The following is a 20,515-nucleotide window of genomic DNA, read 5'->3' on the forward strand; positions in this document are numbered from 1 at the left end:
CCAGTTTACAAGCAACTACAACTATATTCAGTTCTCACATAAACAGAAAATTCCAGTACACAAGCAGTAAATCACGACTGGAAATGTGCTCCAAAGGAACGGGGACAAGTGAAGAAGTGAACAACAACAGGGCATTTGCTTTGGTTCGCGAGTGGCCCCCGTCTTGTGTGATTTTAGTTTTTAGTGCACTGTGAGCGCCTTTTGTTTTCGTACACTTCTTCACCTGTCCCCGCTCCTTTGGCGCTTATTTCCAGTCATGAACCAAGAAGCCCAGCTAACATTTTGTTTCACTAAATAACGCACGAGAGACAAATTAAGAGCTTGTTGGCTGCTCCCCCACCTCATATACTCGACAATTCAGAGACCCTCATCTGAACAAAACCTCTGCAATTACGAAGGTTACAAACATACTAATTTTTTCCTCCGTATTTCTCGTAATGAATACTATATGTAAAGTCAAAGAATGTATCTCCGAGAGGAAAACATTCATGCACGCAAGAGGTATTTTTAATAACCATTAAAATACCGTCCCCTGAAGATGATTTTGAATGCGAACACCATTCAAAAAGGGTGTTCGCCTCATGTCGCCGTAGCCCCTCGTTCCAAACCCCTTTAACATCCTTCGAGGATAAATGGTGCTTCAAGGCAAGAGTAATCTATTTTACGGCTAAAACATGTATTACTTCAATTAAGGGTGCTAAACATATGTAGTTGTGGATGTAGGTCTCTGAAACAATTGTTTTACATTCTTATGAATATAAAGTTTTTCTCTGTCGGTTAAACACTATTTTTCGCATTCGCACTTCACTTTTTTGGGGGGGCAATTTATTTCTTAATGTCAAGAAGCCGCAGATATATTCCCTAGTGGGACTTGGAATTTTGAAGACGGCAAAAATATTGTAACAGACTTGCAAAAAAAAAGTATTTTCTGAAACACAGTTTGCGTGTTTTTTGTTTTTGTTTCAAGGCATAAATCGAGTGTATGGTGAATATGGCATATATATTTTGAATGAATGATACTGCGGAAATATGATTTGAAATATATCAAAATAAAATGTAATAGACTACTTTCATAAAACCCTGCACGCAACATTGCGGGAGTTGCACTCTGGGAACTAGATGACCAGGGAAGAGAGTAGCATGGTTTCCGTTTCGACTGACACGTCGGCAAGAGATCACACAAAGACCTTGATCTATTCACAACCGTTATCTTGTGTTTTCTGGTCCCGGACGCATCGTTTTGTTTCTGAAAACTTACCTAAGTGGCCCACCCTCGGATATTTAGCTCAAGCTCGAACCATACGAAAAGTTTGTCTTCACACATGCTTGTTGCATTTCAGTACTCGAGCCCTTCTGTTAGCTTTTCAAGGTATGTGGACGAGCTTGTGCTGGAAATCTCGACGCTGCGAAGCTCGGGGATCTTGCTTGCGTCGGGGGACAGGCTGAGTACACGTAAACCGAGCTCGCACATTTACATTACACTCTAAGAAATGCCTGCGCGTCTGCTTACCCGCCAAACACTCAAAGAGTCAATCTCTGCGGTCTACTAAATCAGCCTAGCGAATGATGAGGCGGAACATCCGTTTAGAAATAAAAATGAAGTCTGCGCTGTGGCATTACGCAATATAAAGCGTCATGGTTGCATTGCGCAATGCCAGAGCTTGGACTTAATTCGAGGTCTAAACAGATGTATCGCCTCATTATTCGCTGAGCTGATTTCGAGGATTAGAGAGATTGGCTATTTGAGCGTCTTGCGGGTAAGTAGACGCGCAGGAATTTTTTAGAGTGAAGTGTTGCTGGTCAGAAAGTTTGTTCCTTGTTTTCTGCGTCCATTGACGAAGACTACCTTTTTGCAATTAGTGTCTTTTTTTGAATACGCCTGAGTACTCGAGGTAAAACTCGGAGACGCCATTGGAAAGCTAAAATCGAACACACTTTTTATCTCCGATCTATACTGACCCGCAGCACTGCAAGGTATGAACTCCCGGCCCGCTTGCATTCTACTACTTGAATTTCGCATATGCACATAAAGTTACCTTGTAGTCACATAGGTACATTCGCATATAGAAACCCGTTTTTAAGAAAACAGTGGTCGAGCACTTGCTTGAATAATGTAGCGCCGTTCGCCGGACGGCACGTAGACGGGCGTTAAACTATGCTGTGCGCAAAACGAACTAAAGGATTCAAAGCGCGCTTGAATGTTCTTAATGGCTGTAAGGTTTGTTATGTGGTTCCTTTCATTTTGATTGAGTATGCCAAAATGATTTCAGACATACCGTTCCGATTCAGATCTTGGGCGTCAGCAAAAGATCGCACAAAAAGGCTTAGCGATGAGTAGGGAACGCTTGTTGGGTCTCCGTCGTAGCTAGCCAATTTCAGCGTTTGCGAAAGCATAATCTCTAATTAGTATACCATTTCAGTAGGAAATATACGATGATAACAGGAAGACTTGATAGTAATTCTTGTGCAGTAGAGAGGTCGAATTTATTTCGCTTCCTTAAAACTTCGAGCGTCAACGCTGGGTTCAACGTTGAGACTTCTATGACGATATGGTTTGTTTTTCGCCCAGTCAAGTAGCAAAACACGGACGTTGGCAAACAAAATATGTGTAGGGCTTAAAGCAACCGAATATGAATTGTTGTTCCAACGTATTAGACAGGATTATTGTAATTTATCTGAAAGCTACAATCGGTGGGTGAGGGGAGGTAAGACACGTCTTCTGCGTTTGCATACGCACACACAATATCCGGCATGCCGGGAAGCATAAAAATTGCCCCGGCCTTCCATTTATATATCGCTCGAGAGCGAGAGTAATATACATTCGTGGGAAGCCAGAGGATCGAAAATGCAAGCGGCGCATTCGGTTACGGCGTGATAGCACGAACTGAAGTTGCTCAATCGAAACCGATACTGAGTGGCCAACTAGTTCCCGGGGTGCACCGCGTGTCATTTCGCCGCGATGGGGAACTTCGAATTTTGGAAGATGTCTATTTGCCAAATGCTCACAACTAAAAAATGGTAACTTCAATTATGTTAAAATGCATTCGAGGTATTGTCCTGGATTGATTGAAATCAGCACAGTCGAGAATCTGTTCTTTGAGCGGAAGGTTTAAATTCATACAAAGGTTGCTTTAATCATGGGATAAGTTAATCCACTTGGTACCTAAACAACGTATTAAAATAGCGCATAAACAAAGAGGTGAGCGGTAATACTCGCAGAATAAATTCTACTCCTCTTGTACTTCGAATGAAACGAAGTAAAAAAACGGTGCAAGTGTAACACTCGGGTTTCATGTGGCAGCACAATATACTAAGTTGCTTTAAAGCAAAATAAGTTGTAGTGGCAATTCTAGATATAAAGACAAGCGAAAAAAATATTTTTGTTCTTGTAGCTTGCCCACAACTCACATCAATATTTCTGAATGAATGGTAATATTCCGTGATAGTGTGTCAGCCATATTGATGTTCAATATATATTTTAATAATCAGGCATGGCGCAGAACGAAATTCTAGGACGCGCAGGTGTGTATTCGCGGCAATAGTTTAATAACTTTGTATTCGTAAAAGTTGTTTTTTTATGCTATCTTTGTAGTTAACTAATGGTGATTTTTCTTTTTTTTTTTTCTGTAACCGAAGATGACCCAATCGTTAGCGCGTAAACACTCTGGGGTTGAAAGATGTGTAGAAAAGTCTCTGATACAGAGACGGTGTCCTAAAATTGGGCGTATACACGTCGTTTCAGACTAAGTAAAGCACAACCGATGGGGCCATTCTGAACTCGTCAAACGCGCAAGGTCACAGTATATCTAATCATCTCGTCCAGATGATATAATCATCTAAATATGTTCAGCGCAATAAATGCGTGGCCTTCCTCTCTGAGTTCGTGTGTGTGTGCGCGCACGTATGAATGCATAGAACGGAAATATGATGAATTGTGCTGGGTTTGTTGAAACGGCATTGACTCAAACGAATATGTAGACTTGAAATAAGGGTATTCAGCTTGCCAAAAGAAAGATACGTATAAATGTGTATTAAACAATTTCAGAAAATTCAACGAAATACAATCAGTCACATTTGAAGAAATTAATTGCTGCATGAACATTACCAAACAGTGCCTACGTTCTTGGTTCATCAAAGATTGGTGCATGGCTTGTTGCAGGTGCTGGATCCATTTCACAGGCGATTCATTCCACCCGTGCCCCAGATCCCCTTCCGAACTTTCTCGGGCGACCGTCAGTACGTCGTCGGTTTGGACAAAAGCAGCGGCAAGCTGGTGGTTCAGCGCCGTGGAGACTCTCAGACTATCATGTAAGGCCGCGATGTGCATAGATGTTTTTGGTGGTGTAGTCATTCCGTGCTTAATAAACACAGTGCTTGGCGAGTGCCGAGCATGCTGTAATCGCTCCGCTGCAAATTCCGTTGAGGCATTAACTGAGAAGAGTTCTCAAAAAGAAATCAGAAAGAGAGGTGATTAAAATAGGCCCCACACCACGTTTCTTGAAAGAACACTGCCACCCTCAGAATTTTTTTTTTTGCCAGGCTATAATACACTAATACACTACATCGGACTGATGTATATTTTTATTAATAAAAAAAATAATGCTCAGCTTCTCGAAACGGAGATGATCACACAAGCACGGACGCTTATGGCCGGAAATCACGCGGCTAAAAGCGCCGTAATACCAGATGTCATTTTTCTTTTCATTCTCCGCGTTTTTGGCGTGTGAAGCAGACAACGAAGTTACGTGTACGGTGTGTAGTGTGATTGTTTCGCACTTACATCCCTCCCGCTCGGTGTTCTGCGCTTGAGCATCGATTTTCTGGTACCACGGATGACATTTCCTAATTAGCGTCTCCCACGTTGGCCCGTCCTGTGCCGGCACTCCCTCGTCCAGCCTGCGGCACGTCGGCATATTGTGAATGACGTATAAATGTACTTCCTAAGATCTTTCTAACATTTTTTTTTCAATAACTTATTTGCAGTTTTGGGAGGTCACAAAAAAGTGCTCAACCTTGTTCTTTTTAATAATATATTCGTCTTATAAGTGCCACCACTTTGAATACATTTAGTGCACACAGTGAGAACGCTACGTTACCATGGAAGAGAGGGTGAGCGCGACTGAAACCAGCCCATCCTCGACCGGCTGTTTACGGGCGGAAGGATAACAAATTTCGAGCCGTAAATTATGTTCTGGGTAGTGTAACTCTGACTGGTCCAGTTTCTATAAAATCTCAGCGAGCATAATTACCTTTTCGGTGTTCCTTTATTCGGCCGGCGTCTATACATAGCTACATCAGAGGCATTACAATGATTTAGGTTCAACTGACCCTTTGTAGCTTTAGTTATACATGTGTGTTGAACGATTCCGCAGCAAAGGTTGTATAAAAACTGTGCGCAAGAAATGCGGTACGAAGAGATACTCATTAATTGCTAAATTCTTATAATAAAGGAATGGGTTGAACAACGAAGTATTTGAAGAAGCAGCCGGCAGGGTTGGAACATTTGTTAATATAATTACCGAAGCGCTTTTTGATTTCTAACGTAATTATTGGTATTATCGCCCTTGGATATAAAGCTTATTTTTTTGCGCAGTGTATTCAATCTGCATAGTTCGTCGCTAGCTCGTTAATGGCCTAAATAGATGCAAGTTCTAAAGGGGTTTCTGTACGAAGGTCCCCGCATTAAAAACACAAGAAGCAAATTATGCGCACCAGTTTATTTTAGGCTATTATTCGATGAAACCTTGTGGTTTTACGATACCTTACTTAAAAAAATAAGAATAACTGTCTTTGCTTGTTTAAATGAAGATTTATTTATTCAACCAGATAAAATGTCGTGCAGGGCGGTTACTGACCGATAATTTTGGCGATTATGAATACAAAAGTTTCTGTAAATAGAATTTCCTGCTTTAGGAATTTATCAATAAACTCCTCAAAATATCCTCCGAGCCAATTTTAGCAAAATCTTGGAAAAATTAAATAAATCTCAAATTTCAGCTTTTCTTGAATAAGAAAAAAACTCAAGCTTCCGAAAAATGCATCTTTAAGTACTGTTTTTTTAGCTTTGATACTGTGGGCAATTGGGAGCTCCAAACCCTCCGACCAGGTCTCCCGCATCTTTAGTCGTCTCTGTTCATATCCTCCTCGAGGCAGCCGAGTGCAACTTGCCACGCAAGCAGCACTCCGCCACTGGGAAAAGGCCTGGGCAGGCTATGCGCGAGAGGCTTTTGAAGTCGCGTCGCGGGGCGATAGACTTCAGTAAATGACTACGCCTTGTTGAATGAGTACGTTGTATCCTTCTGGGAGGTAAGCAGCGACAAGGGAAATCCTACAACCCGAAACACAGCGCAGACAGAACTCTCAGCGCGGCTGCTTCTTTCTTCGGGAGCTTCCCACCCCTTAAGTTTTTTCCTCTCCTTATCGGCACTGCAACGATATCATAATGCTCGGGTTACTCGCTCGTTCGCTGGAGATTCTTGTTGCCCACGTTTTCCCCTATCCGCCCCACTTATCAGGGCATATCTTATCACGTTAGCTTCATTATAAGCCCCTAGAGACCAGGACTTTTTTATTGGCAGACGCCAAAAAGTGACACAAAAAACACCCGAGAATATTCGTGAAAAAATAACAAAAACATTAACCCCGAAAAAAAGAAAGAAATGAATTTCAACAAAATAAACTCCAAAAAACAGAACCCTTCTTGTAGGCAGTCTTCTAGACATTAATAACCAATAGTAATAGGTTCCATGAATAATTACTCCTGATTAAAATGTATTCATTTAGATTACTTGATTACTTGGCAGAACAAGTAATTGACTGTTACTGGAGCAAGTAACCGTTCCTTTTTTGATAACATGAGATTTTCAAAACGACAGATTTGTTTGCCGGTTTGAAAACGGCCCTTTCGTAGTCTGTATTATTTAATTAAAATTACGAAATTACGAAGTAATTATATTCTTAATGCACCAATAATTTTTTTATAAGCCTTCCTTTTGCAGAAGTGTTGGTTACAGGATTTCTTTGTAGGAAACTATAAACAGAGGGCGCCAGTAGAAGGGGCATGCAAAATAGTAACGGTTACAAGCAATTTTAGTACTTCCTAAAGTAATTAAATTGCATTTGAGATTACTTTGTAATAAAAGTAATCAAATTACTGCAAAGTTATTACAAGAGGAACGAATCACAAGTACTTTGATCACATGCAAAAATACCGTACACTTCTGGTTGTGAGCTTGTTTTCTGCGAGATAAGCTTAAAGGCCGACAAAAAGCAGAAAGGAGAAAACTCTTCCTCAATTCCTCATCTCTAATAGAGATAGAGGGAGACCGTCCTTCAATCTGCGGGGAGTAGATCGTAGATCCGCTTTTATGGGCGGAGGAAGGGAGAAGAGTGCGGGAGGGAATGGATAGAAGGAAACTGGGAACCTATTTTCTGTCGGCAGAAGAGGATTCGGTAGGTTGGCCTTTAACGTTACGAAAAAGCGTTACAAAAACAAAACAAATGAAATCTTCAGGCTTACAATACCTACATCAATGAACAAAATATTAAATCAATCTATATAGTAATTGTTAAATCACACACACACAAAAAAACTTATCTTTCTGTGGAAATCGATCCCTTGCCCTCTTGACTTGCAGCTAGATGCATAAATCACGCTCAAACCCACTTTGCTTTTGTGACATACAGCTTAAGGAACGAGGGGCGGAGCCAATGCCAGACATCGCATTATCGCTCCTCGGCAAATAAGACTGCGGCATTAGCCGATAAAAATTACGAAGAACCAATCACGAAGTAAAACGCGTAAACATAATAAACTATGCACTTCGTTTCTCATGCTGTCAGTGACTACGGCAGCAGCATGTAACCTAACGCTTCTGAGTCACCTTGGATAGCCCGCGAACATCGGGTTCTCAACCTATTGCGCTGGAATTTACTGTAGTGATGCAGTCAGGTGATTGAGGTTTACACTGAAAGAAATTAAAGAGTGAACTCACCTCGTTCCGAAGAAAAACAGCTTTTCTGTGAAATATACGCCACCACTTCGCAGACGATGCACGCGTAGAGGGAAGTGCTGCCGACAGATTGCGTAAGCCGCATCGAGGGTACGCCGGCTGATTCGGGTTCCTTTGCGAGATCCTCTGTTTTCAACTCAAAACTGCCGGCGATCCCCTGAAGCGGCGTACGCCATCTGTCGGCAGGTCATCTCCGTACGCGTGCATCGTCTACGAAGTGGCAACGAAGATTTCAAAGAACAATTGTTTTAAATTGTTCTGAACCATATAAGTTTGTGCCTTCATTTTTTTCCTGTAAGCTTCCACCATTCGCTTGCAACTCTGTAGTAAATTTCAGCACGATACGTTTAAAAACTATTTTTGCGGGCAGTGTAAAAGGCATTAGAAGCTAGGTATAAGGTTTAAAACCGCAAAGACACCGACGAAAGGAATTAAGAAAAATGACAGGGAGAGGTCTTGGAAGCGTTCGTTTGCATGTTGTAGAATTCCCTTTTCCTCATTTCAACCATTTAGACAACAAGGGTACGAGTGCTCACAGCTGCTATGTATCGAGTAACCAGAGTGCGTAGGAGATCAGACGACTCTATCACACCGTCGTGTGACCGCATCGGCCGAAATAACGTCATAGTCCCTTACAGAAGCGCAGCTGCGGGCTTAGCCGCTTACAACATGTCGGGAAGGCTCCTACGACAGGTGCAGATGAAGTCCGTTGGAAGAAGTATTGTGAACACAATAAACATTGTACGAATACCGTCCAGTTTGTTTCGCCGGCACTAAAATAAATTTGAGCATGCCTTTACGCTAGGTATTAAGTCGGGAGTCGCACTCTGTGAAGCGAGACCTGATAGCTCTGAAACCCTAAATATAAACACCCAGCGCAGCTTAAAACTTGCTGGTAGTTCTGTTATTTTCTATTTTCGCCGTAGAATAAAAACATATTTATTTAAAATATTTGGATATGTAAATCTCAAATTACGAAAGTTATATTGATAGAAACTATCAAGGTGCCATGTTACGCCTACTGTGAAAATTTAAATACTCACTCGTTAGCACAAATTTATGACGTAACAAATCAAATTTCTTCTCTCTTTTTAGATTTGGTATGAGCACAAGGTAGTACATTACATTGCCTGTTTTTCAAAACAACAAACAAATGTTATTTTTTTAGCTTTCAGACGGATTTGTCCCGACTGATCTTCGCCAACCAGTTTCTGCAGCTGTCGACGCTGATGCCTTCTGACACAGTCTACGGCCTCGGAGAGCAGTGGAATCCACTCCGCCGATCTACCAATTGGACACGCCACGTGTTCTTCAACAGGGACCTAGCACCTACTGTAATACGACGTATTTATTTCTCTTCCCCATCCACTACGTATTCTGTGAGCCGGGTCGATAAAAATGCTTTATTTTAAAGGTTTGTTCACACATTTGTGTTTTAGACTGAACGACAGCCCTGGAATCGCTCGTACCCACCTCGTTTTCGGAAGAGATGTTGATTTACTAGAAAGGATATACTCTACGGTTCTTCCTACTGGAAGCTTTCGAGCCGGAGTGGGTAGGGAGGGGGAAGAGGTGAAAGTAATGGGTTAAAATGTGGATGACTACAGTCGGTGACAGATTCACAATTTAGTAGGTGATCTTCCTCCAGTGCGCGCTTGCTCCCTTAGCTAGGACGTCGTCCGTAAAACCCTATTATATCTAACAGTTGACACACTTCAAGGAAATACGGCTTCCGAAAACCGTTCTTTATTGTGGCCCCCACGCGAGCAAGTACGGGCCGATAACGATCCTAGCGTGACAGGCGGCACAGTTTCCACTGGCAACGGAAGAGGACCATTTTTGAACTATGCTCTTTCTGAGCAAACATTTGCCGCAATTTATATTCAAAAGAAACACACACAATATGATCACGTTCCACCGCTGGAAATGAGCATACGATCTTCCACAGGTTCCGTCGATTCTGTTCATAGGGCGGGCTGACAGCGTAGCCAGTGCCACAGAGCAGACACGCCACGAAAAGGAGCCAGTCGTTCTAGAAACATTGTCAACTGACATTGATCTAGTAAAGTTGCCTCGACGAACCCAAATCCAGAGCTAGGCGGAAGGCGCGTTAGAGGAGGAGCTTTACTGAATGTTCCGCCTGTGAACGACTGAAGATGCACTTAATGTATTTCGGACGACAAAACCTCCCGGCGCCATCTAGTGGCAGGAACATAAAACACTTACAATATGCGCATTTTGTAACCACGATTACAAGCGGTTTGAAGCCACCTTAACACACTCGATCACACTTTAAACGGAAATGCTGGAAGCAGCCTTGTGTTTGAGCGTGTCGTTTTATAAGACAAGTCATACTTAACTGCCTACCTCTATTGTCCAGCGGAAAGCTGATTTGTCCTCATTAGAGCCATAAAGATGGCACGCTTCATGGTCTGCGGTCTCCCTCTACCAATTGTCTTGTGGGCGCCACCATTTTGTTACCGAGTGCAGAGCGGACGGAATAGACTTTTCGAAAATCCGCTAAGCGAAATTGGCGGTTGCCATATCTTGCACGCGAAGTGCGTGAATGGATACGAGTCCTCGCCGAAAGCTGACGAAAGCGCTCGTTTTCAATACGAGCTATGCCGGGTTGACTCCGAACGCTGTCGCAGCACTTGTTTCCAACAGATGCTTAGAGTCAGGCATGGGCAAAATACATGCAAATATGTATCGAAATACAATGACAAAATACTTCTTCAAAAATGTATTTAATTAAAAATCTAATTACACTTCCAAAAAAGCATTTAAGTACAAGATACAAACACAACCAAATGTATTTGGTCCCCTCCAAATACTTTTCCAAATACATTCCTCAAAATTTGAGTCAGCGACTTCAGGGCACCTGCAACGGGTTTCTGTGTAACTCATTTTAATTTTGCATCGCACACTCGGGAGTTAGTGTGCGAGGCTCTAATGACGCAATAGAAATATAATCACAAAAAATGTAATCAGCTTGGTTGTAATAGGTGAAAAAAGTACAGAGCTTCAAGCAGCAGATTTTTCTGTCGATTACTTATTGGTATAGACCAACAAAGAACCGAGACGACCAAAAAGCGCAGCACTAGCTAGAGTCTGTTTTATCGTTGCAGCTCGCACCACTTACGAAAATCTGGACGACCCGCGCATTTAGAATGTTCGAGGGAAAAATATGGATGGAAAGCAGGCTGGAAAGCATCACAAGTTGTCACAGGCACTTATTTTGGCAGTCTGCCTGTGACCGTCGATTTTGTCACTATTCTTGCCCTGGACTAGCACCGTCATCACAAAGTCACTAAACGCTTGTGCTTAATTCAGAGACACTGCATTCGGTGCAGAGCGTAGTTTTCTTTCTGCTCTGGAGAGCGACAATAAATTTGAGCGATGTATTTTCCCACAAAATAGTATTTAAATACAATTGTATTTGAAATACCCACGTTTTAGAATTTAAATACACACGTCAAATACATTACCCAATTTGTGATTAAATGCAAATGCGAAATACACAAAGTATTTGAAATATGTATTTCAAATACTGCCCATCCATGCTCAGAGTCAGTGATCGACCAATCGTGGACTGGTGTTGCGCCGAGTTTTAAAAATGGTCTATTGGCAATGCTTTACAAACTGAAAATGCGACTTCCTTAGCTTTAGATACCTTGGCAGGATGCTCAATCAACACAACTTCGTGCCGTCACGGACAGTTTTAGCATTTGGGGCTCCGTAGACGCGATTCCAAATATCTAGGATGTAGGGTCGGGTACTGGTAGCAACGATGTTAGGGAAGAAAAATGGCTGAATTGTCGCTACTGCGAATTGCAGATTTTTTGAGGCTACAGACTTCATTATTCGAGGAGTAAGTCGAGTAAATTATACTATGCGTAGAGAGAAAAAGTGAGTTGCGTTTTTTGCGGTTTTTTTTTGTGTGTAAGCGCAAAGAATACTTGCAAGCAGGTCTTTTCGAAGAGCCAAAAGAAAAGCCTGTCCATGAATTGTTGACACAATATTAAAATCTGCTCTGCAGTATTCGTCGCGCCCATACACCTGTGAAACGTTATGACACATATCGTTTCTTTTTAAAATTAACATTTCACCGAGTCGCTCAATTTGTATGTTGCAGCGACTGGCCTTTAAGTGTAGATTACTCTTCATCGCAATTGTATGATCAATGCAAACGTCACGATGGCACCGCTTAAGCGTCAGTTTGGTGCCCCATTCCCACGGCTGCATTTCACTGCATTCAACTTTGTTTTGGCTGTTGACGGTTTTAGTCACCTTGCGATACGGGCAGGGATGGGCAGTATTTTAAATAGAAGTATTTGAAATACCATGTGTATTTTGCATTTCTACTTAATTACAAATCGGGTAATGTATTTGACGTGTGTATTTAACTACTAAAACGTGGGTATTTCAAATACAATTCTATTTAAATACAATTTTGTGGGAAAAATACATCGCTCAAATTTATTCTCACTGTCCAGAGCAGGAAGAAAACTACGCTCTGCACCGAATGCAGTGTCTCTGAATTAAGCACAAGTGTTTAGTGACATTGTGATGACGGTGCTAGTCCAGGGCAAGAATAGTGACAAAATCGACGTTCACAGGCAGACTGCCTAAGTGCCTGTGACAACTTGTGATGCTTTCCAGCCTGCTTTCCATCCATATTTTTTCCTCGAACATTCTAAATTCGCGGGTCGTCCAGATTTTCGTAAGTGGTGCGAGCTGCAACGATAAAAAATTCTCTAGCTTGTGCTGCGCGTTTTGGTCGTCTCGGTTCTTCGTTGGTCTATACCAATAAGTAATCGACAGAAAAATCTGCTGCTTGAAGCTCTGTACTTTTTTCACCTATTACAACCAAGCTGATTACATTTTTTCGTGATTATATTTCTATTACGTCATTAGAGCCTCGCACACTAACTCCCTAGTGTGCGATGCAAAATTAAAATGAGTTACCCAGAAACCCGTTGCAGGTGCCCTGAAGTCAATGACGCAAATTTTGAGGAATGTATCTGGGAAAGTATTTGGAGGGGACCATTTACATTTGGTTGTATTTGTATCTTGTACTTAAATGCTTTTTTGGAAATGTAATTAGATTTGTAATTAAATAGATTTTTGATGAAGTATTTTGCCATTGTAGTTCGATACATATTTGCGTGTATTTTGCCCATCCCTGGATACGGGTTATTACAATTACAATGCTGACCGCTGTGCGTTGCGTCAATTTGGTGCGAAAACTGTAAAGCGACTTAACGTTTCTCATAAATATCATATCTATTTCTGCACAGCTTGTGGAATTATTATTTTGTTGTGACCAACTGGCGTCCTTCAAGATGGGCATGTAATGAAGCTTTTTTTTTTTTGTCTTTAGGGAACAAGAAATCTGTACGGGACACATCCGTTTTATCTGGGGCTTGAAGAAGATGGCAAGAGCCACGGTGTCTTCCTGCACAACAGCAACTCAATGGGTGAGCTAAACAGCGAGGTGGTTATTACCGCCTCTTAATAGATTTAATAAAATTATTTTTAAAAAATTCACAAAAGAAAGATAAAGCAGTTAGGCTCTAGACAATTTCCCATGAACCAAGAGTGTGTTTACACGCGCCTTGATTAGAACGTGGTTTCGTGTTCTTTGACGTGTCTAAGTTTTGCCGTTCAATTTGGCAGTAAACTCTGCCTCAATTACGGGGGAAAGTATTTTCACTGCGCTTAGCCAAAAAAAAAAAAAAAATTCTCTCTCTTCGCGACGTTATATATCTACGTGTGGTTACATCTCTCCGTAAAAGTACATAGCTGTCTAAGAATTACCCTTGGAGGCAAACATTCTATTCCACGATAAAAAAATATATGGTCGGCGAGATAAATCCGAAAAATTCACGATATTCATGTAAACACACAGAGGCAGAAAAAAAAACATTATTACTGGTCGTTTTTTTGCATTGTCCTGTCTGCCGTAACGACTCCCTGACTGACAGATTCTCTGAAAATCTTAGCAATGCTGTAAACTTGTGTCGTCTTGTAGCCTTAGCAAGCGATGGTTTGCTTACACCACTTTCAGGCGCAAAGGGAATCAAATATTGCTGCCCTCCGGTCTTATTTTGTGCTCATTTTATAGAAAGTCGCGAGTTGTCTATTAGGCCGTGGTTCACTACCAAATCAAGCGGCCGCAAAAACGAAATATGGCCGGTTAGCTGCTCTGTCTCGTTGAGAGAAAAACTGGAAAACGTCCGGATTTATACAGACGAACCTGTAAAACAATATGCATCAAGTCATATCTGCGATCCACATGACTATTATTCGATGTCCCTTAAACTCTACGCAGGGCGCGTTGAGTTTTGAAATATTGCCTAAGCATCATCAACTGCAGCACACATTGCTTTCCAAACGCCGCTCCGTGTCTATGTAGCGCAAACAATAAATAATATTTTTGCGAAGCTGTCGTGCGACTCTTTCGGCCCCTGGTCGCCGACCAGTAGAAAGTGAACATAATGTTTTGCTTAGACACAATAGGTCGCTCGAGAACACCGAGGATATCTGACTTTACCGAGGCGTATGATGCATTCATGGGTTTCTTTCACAATAGTTTGTCCTCGCAGCGACCCTTAATAAGTGTCTTATAAAAGCACAGTAATGCGTTCTAAAGGAACACCATGATCCCATATCTCTTTTTCTCTGTCCGTCCATTCGTTCGTCCGTCTCCGCATTTTCTAGGCATATTTAGCGGGGAAATTAAAAGCATGTCACGTTAGGGTAACCCCTGACACCGACGCTGATATTGTGATGTCACCGTATGTGGACACTTCCCGTGAAGTCAGATCACATAACGTCAATTTTTTCGATAAATGTTGTTGGAAAATGGTATGGGTCGTCATGGTATAAATTGCGACACCCCGAATGTAACGGAAAGAGTGATGAGACGCAACGTGAGCTCGTATGAAGACGTGCAACGTGACCGTGACGTCAAGTCAGGTGACCAAGTCAGATAACCTAAGGTCAAGCAACGCTATTACTTCCCAATTTACGCGTCGGATTCATCTGGGAAGTTAAGCAAGTAGATATTTTGCTCCCCTTTCGGAGTCGGCTGTCTAATATTTTACAACGAAATTTTAAAAAAAAGTCGTGTCTTAAACTCCGCGTTTTATGGATCATGGGACTTTGAAGATAAGGGTTACTGCAATGGTAATTTTACATATCAGATTAAGTGAACAAACATGGCTGTTGCTTTTCCAGAGGTGGTGTTGCAGCCTGCACCCGCAGCCACATTCCGGGCCATCGGCGGCATCCTGGACATGTTTGTCTTCGTCGGTCCGACTCCGGCCAAAGTGGTGCAGCAGTACCAGAACGTGGTCGGCTTTCCCGCCATGCCCCCTTATTGGGGCCTCGGCTTTCACCTGTGCCGTTTTGGGTACGGGACTCTCAACAGGACCCGCTTTATCATGGAGAAGAACATCGAAGCTGGGATTCCTCTGGTAAGCACGCCGGAGTTTCACCGGAACTTGATGTCAACGAAAGCCTCTTTCCATGGTAGACAGACAGCTTCTGAGAATGGATCGCGACGTTGCGCTTTCAGTTTATGTTGCTGTCGAACTTGCACCCTGAACTTCTTACGTTATCCCCTCCCTTTTTTTTTCTCATATTTTCTTCGGCCCATTTTGAGTTCTTTTTTCTTTTTTTGAAATTGGAACGTCGATATAGATTGCTACTCGCGAATACTAGAACCGCAAGAAGTATATGGTTATCATATAAAGTGGATCTAGCGTACAGTACAGTAAATGAGACGATGGTTACTTTATTTGATTTTTGCGAACACTCGTTTTTTTTGTGAGACGAAAAATTGTGGGAAATTAGAACACTTGTACAGACGCCGGTGAAAATTTCTGAAACACGTGCCAAAAAAAAAAAAATGACTTGCTTCGCTTTCCGACAGTGCCCGGAAGCTCCCAAGACTCATGCTTTGATGTGCTTCCTTTTCGTGCTCGCTGTAATGTTTTTTTTTACTCGCTTTTATTTGATGCTTACGAGGCAACAGAAACCGGCGCAAGGTGTATCCGGTATACGAAGACGAAAGCTTTGCCATCCATCCTGGTGGATTATGCAGACAGGCGGCACGACGGCTGGCTAAGCGGAATTTTTCGCCGGTTCCAGTTATTTCATTTGCGTGTGACTAAAGTCAGTAATAAAAAAGAAAGAAAAAAAAAAAACGTTACTGTCAAGCACGAAAGGACGCCCATGAGCAAACCGTTTTTACCTGAGAACGGCGACGTGCTGTCAGAAGACGCAGCAAGTCATTTCCGCTGGCGCTCCCGTGTCAAATACGTTGCTGCCAACAGTAAAACAAAGCAAAAAAAAAACTATATTACTTTTGTGTCTGTATCGGCTAGGTGTCTTAGCTGACAGCTTGGTAGTTTTGCGCTCCCTGGCTCGTGTTTAGGTCCAGCGGGAGGCAGAGATATTTGTAGTAACCTCACCAATCGATCCCAGAAAGTACTGTACTACACACAAACGTTTACAATTTTCCTGAGCTTGAAGCTTCTCGACCACTTAGACCACTCAATAACCGAGGCTGAACCAGCCCAGGATGTTGTCACTCCTTAAGAGGCGTCGCGTGGTACAGCTACCACTTTATTTCTAGGCCTCTGTATTCAATTTATTTCCAGGAGCTTTAAGTAGGTACTATTTTTTGTTAGGAAATATTAGGGTTCTCGACTTGTGCCCCTGATCATTGGAAACGGGTTTGCGCAGGTATACATCGCTGTGTGCTTGACATATGTAATATATTATGTGCATCAACAATTAAAAAGATTGTAATCATACACACCGCTAAAAAATGCATACCCACTTTTACGACCCATATTCCATAAAACCTTTCGAAAGACCCATATGAAGAAAAATATCAAAATTATATAGTTTTTTGTTTTGTGGATTTGGCAATATATTATTATTTCCATGGAATTTCCTGTATCTTATGCAGGTTTCACACGCCTGAAGAAAAAAAATATATTGCCGGCAGCCTAAGTCAGGTTAATTTAATTAAATTATCAGTAACAGACCGATCTCACCAAATATTCTCGCATACGTGAGGTGGTTATAACGTTAGTTCACACAAGGCAGGGGGCAGTGTTCGAGACGTCTTGCGCCGTTTCGTGATCTGCTCGCGCAGGGCTCCAGTATGTTTATCGCGTGTGCTCAAATACTGAAGTTAACTCAATGCATTGCGCCGGCGGTGGAATAGTCAAACTGGCCGGTGAGATCGGTCAGTGGTAAAATTATTAAATTCAAGTGGAAGAAAACAATGCGCAGTATCTGCCATCTGACCTCACTGGAAATGTGGGGTAGACACCCGCAGCTGAATCTTAAATTGAATTTGGGTGTTTTTATTATTAAAAATTCGCATTGAATATCGTGTTGTTCTTTAACAAAGCACTGCATATGGATCGTATGGGTCAAGTAATCTTTTTCAATAGGGATGTAAAAAAAAAAAAAAAACGCATGGACGAAGGGTTGCAGTCAGAAAGAAACTTGGAAGTAATTTCCTGAAAGCTTCAGATTGGAAGCCTACGTGTCCAGTCTCTTATGGAAGCATAAGCTTTTGATAATTTCGGGTTTTATTTTGATACGTCAGAGATAAACCATGCCCAGTTGTGGTCTACCGGTAAAATTGTGGGGGATTGAAATCAAGCATCTTGGAATGTGATTCTTGACTTCCAGGACACGCAGTGGAACGACATTGATTACATGGTACGGCAGAACGACTTCACCTACGACGACGAAAGGTTCAACGGCCTCCCAGACTTCGTGAATGATCTGCACGCTGGTGGCCGCCACTACGTCGTAATTGTGGTGAGTGGTGGAAAGTGAAACATATGTGCAAAAAAGATTATATATATATATATATATATATATATATATATATATGAACTTAACGTGGCGATCAGCCAGTACTCGAAGTGTATATTTCTCTATGTACATGGTGTACTTGTTATTCAAAACGAGGCGCCCGCCATCATTTCTCTCTTTTTCACTTGAAATTACACACCTCATATAAAAATACCCACTGTTGCGCTTAATTCTCTTTCAAGGGCACTAAAATCGTCAAACACAAGGGTGGCGCCGAACTTTCGAGTCGGCGAAGAAAGCGAGAATTAATTGTCGTGACAGGCCAATCGGTGCGCTCCGTCAACTTCGGCTTCAACTTTGGGTTTCACGAGTTTTAGAGGCCGAGGGCAGTAATCTTAGTCGTAAAGTTTAGTGTCCGTCTGTATGTGCTCCGATAAAAATGCAAATTAAACACCGATGTCCTGTTAGCGCTAACAATGTCGCGCCCTGCACGTTGCAAACTTTAACAACGCCTTGTTAGAAGAAGACGTAAATAGCCAAGAAACTTATTAATCTACATAAAAATAAACGAAACCTACAGATTCTTAAAGGACGACTACTAATTGATTAATGGAAGAGAGCTAACTATAGAAACCGATGTTCTGCACTGCCTTTTCATAAATAAGATGTTTCAAAAAGTAAAAAAAAAAAAAAGCAGTTACCTGACAGAAATCGGTTGATTAATGTGCGGCTACTTCTACATGAGTATTTCAGGTAAAATTTTTTTCGTTATGTCTTAAATAACGCAACAATGGAGAGTTATAAAATAATGTATATGAACACGAGCTCTCAGTCGAATGCCTAGGAGCGTGTGAAAAGAACACATTTAGTACAGCGGGACGCAAAAGCATACCCAAGCAGTTTCAGCGCCTGCTAGAGGGGTCCACGCAATCTGCTCCGAACAAACCGAGGTGGTATTCCAGCGAGCCCATTCGATACAGCAAACACCGTCGCTACTAAAACGTTGGTAATCTCTTAACATGCTGGTCTGCTGCGAATGTGTTTTAATTTTCATTGTAATTACACCGAACCAGTTCGAGGTAGGGTTCACGTGGTATAGCTCGCTGCTTTGTGTTCGTGTGGCTATGATTTGATGGAGCAAATCAGTCCTCGGTAAAAGTGCATTGTCAGGACGCTATTTTTTTTTTTTGTTCTTTGTGGGTTGGAGTTTACCTTGCTAAACCAATCATCCACAGCAAAAAGCGAAGAATCAATGGGCAATCACTGTGCGTGATTGGTTTAGTTGCCGATTGCAAACCCACACATATATTAAATGCCGTGACGCTGCACTTTTAGCACTGCTTGATTGGCTGCACACGATTAAAGCGCCAACTGCGGCGGGACTTAAGGGTCTTTTTTTAAGTTCTTGCCAAGAAGACAATATAAAAAAAAGTTTCGTATATCTAACACCCATGTGTTGCTCAACAAATATATAACAGAGTTGAAATGGAGCTCAGAGTGGATACGCTCCTCGAGCTTCGATGTCGTAAAACTAATAAGTATATTAGACCTAACTAAAGTTTTGCAATTTCAATATAGGAATACTTGCAGGGCCGTTTCTGGGTAACAACGTTGAAATCGGAAAACACCCAGTAACCGTAACGTTTCCTTCAGGATCCTGCTGTGAGTGGTTCCGAGCCACCCGGAACGTACCCCCCTTACGACCAGGGCATGGAAATGGACATCTTCGTGAAAAACATGTCCGGAGGCGTGGTCTATGCCAAGGTCAGTAACAAAAATTGCCGTTGGGAGGTTTCACGTGACTCACTTCCTGCTCGGAATCTCGCCAGACACGATGTTTATGAACTTTATCTGCTCATGCGCGGAGGTGGCTTTTTCTATCTCGGTCGAGTATTTTAGTATCATGATTGACTGCATCTGCCGGAGTAGTCAGCGGCACGAAGGAGCATCATCTGATACTCGATTTTAGGTACATACCGGTCTTTATTCGTACGGCGTATGGGTTGGCGATCGAAAATAACCTGTTGGCGGCCATAATGGCTCCAGTAGATGCCGACCGCGCGATTCCTAAAGGAAACAAGTTGTAATAAACTTGAATTTATGCAACCAAAATACGTCCACTATATTAATTTCTGATTTATTTTGTCGACGGAGCCATTCGCCATGCTTTCGTTGTCCAACAACACCAAACACGGCGCCAATAACTAAGCATCTGCCTCTATGCAAATCGCTAAAGTGGCGGACGCTCATTCTCAACATGCCGGAAAGTGGTTTACCGGGAAAAAAAAGCGGTTTTCTGGAACCAACCTTTTGGTTCTAAGTGCTCTAAATATAATACCCCTGTCAGACGGACATTTTAACGGCCTATAAAACAAGCTCTTTTATAAAATTGGCGAACAAGCGCGCGCCGTATAGGGCACTTGCGCACTCAACATCGCATGCTGATTGGTAGATTTCTTAAAGGAGCTTAGTGAAAAGAACCGTTAATACGCCGTCTGCCAGGGGCAGAAAGCACTTAACACAGCCGCAGAGCAACAAAAACGTGACCATAAAAACTTGGAGAACGCTTAAGTTTGGCCTTTAAGAGTAGAATGCGATAGCGTGATCGGTTTTTGTTCGCAAAGCCTTCTGATACAGACGTGTGCTCGTTGCTC

The 20,515-nt window shown here is 42.1% G+C and overlaps 1 protein-coding gene across 1 annotated transcript in view; it reads left to right on the top strand.

Annotated features, from left to right (window-relative positions):
• LOC8036006 (lysosomal alpha-glucosidase) overlaps positions 1–20,515 on the top strand; it is a 71,860-nt gene that overhangs the window by 12,795 nt on the left and 38,550 nt on the right. Inside the window, exons 4-9 of the mRNA XM_040218201.2 lie at positions 4,160–4,308; positions 9,181–9,346; positions 13,396–13,492; positions 15,255–15,493; positions 17,733–17,864; positions 19,515–19,625. Coding sequence (XP_040074135.1) covers positions 4,160–4,308; positions 9,181–9,346; positions 13,396–13,492; positions 15,255–15,493; positions 17,733–17,864; positions 19,515–19,625 — 894 coding nt within the window. The remainder of the gene's footprint in view (positions 1–4,159; positions 4,309–9,180; positions 9,347–13,395; positions 13,493–15,254; positions 15,494–17,732; positions 17,865–19,514; positions 19,626–20,515) is intronic.

This window comes from Ixodes scapularis, unplaced genomic scaffold (assembly GCF_016920785.2).
Source record: "Ixodes scapularis isolate PalLabHiFi unplaced genomic scaffold, ASM1692078v2 PGA_scaffold7__128_contigs__length_106722199, whole genome shotgun sequence".
In the NCBI taxonomy this organism is placed as follows: Eukaryota; Metazoa; Arthropoda; class Arachnida; order Ixodida; family Ixodidae; genus Ixodes; species Ixodes scapularis.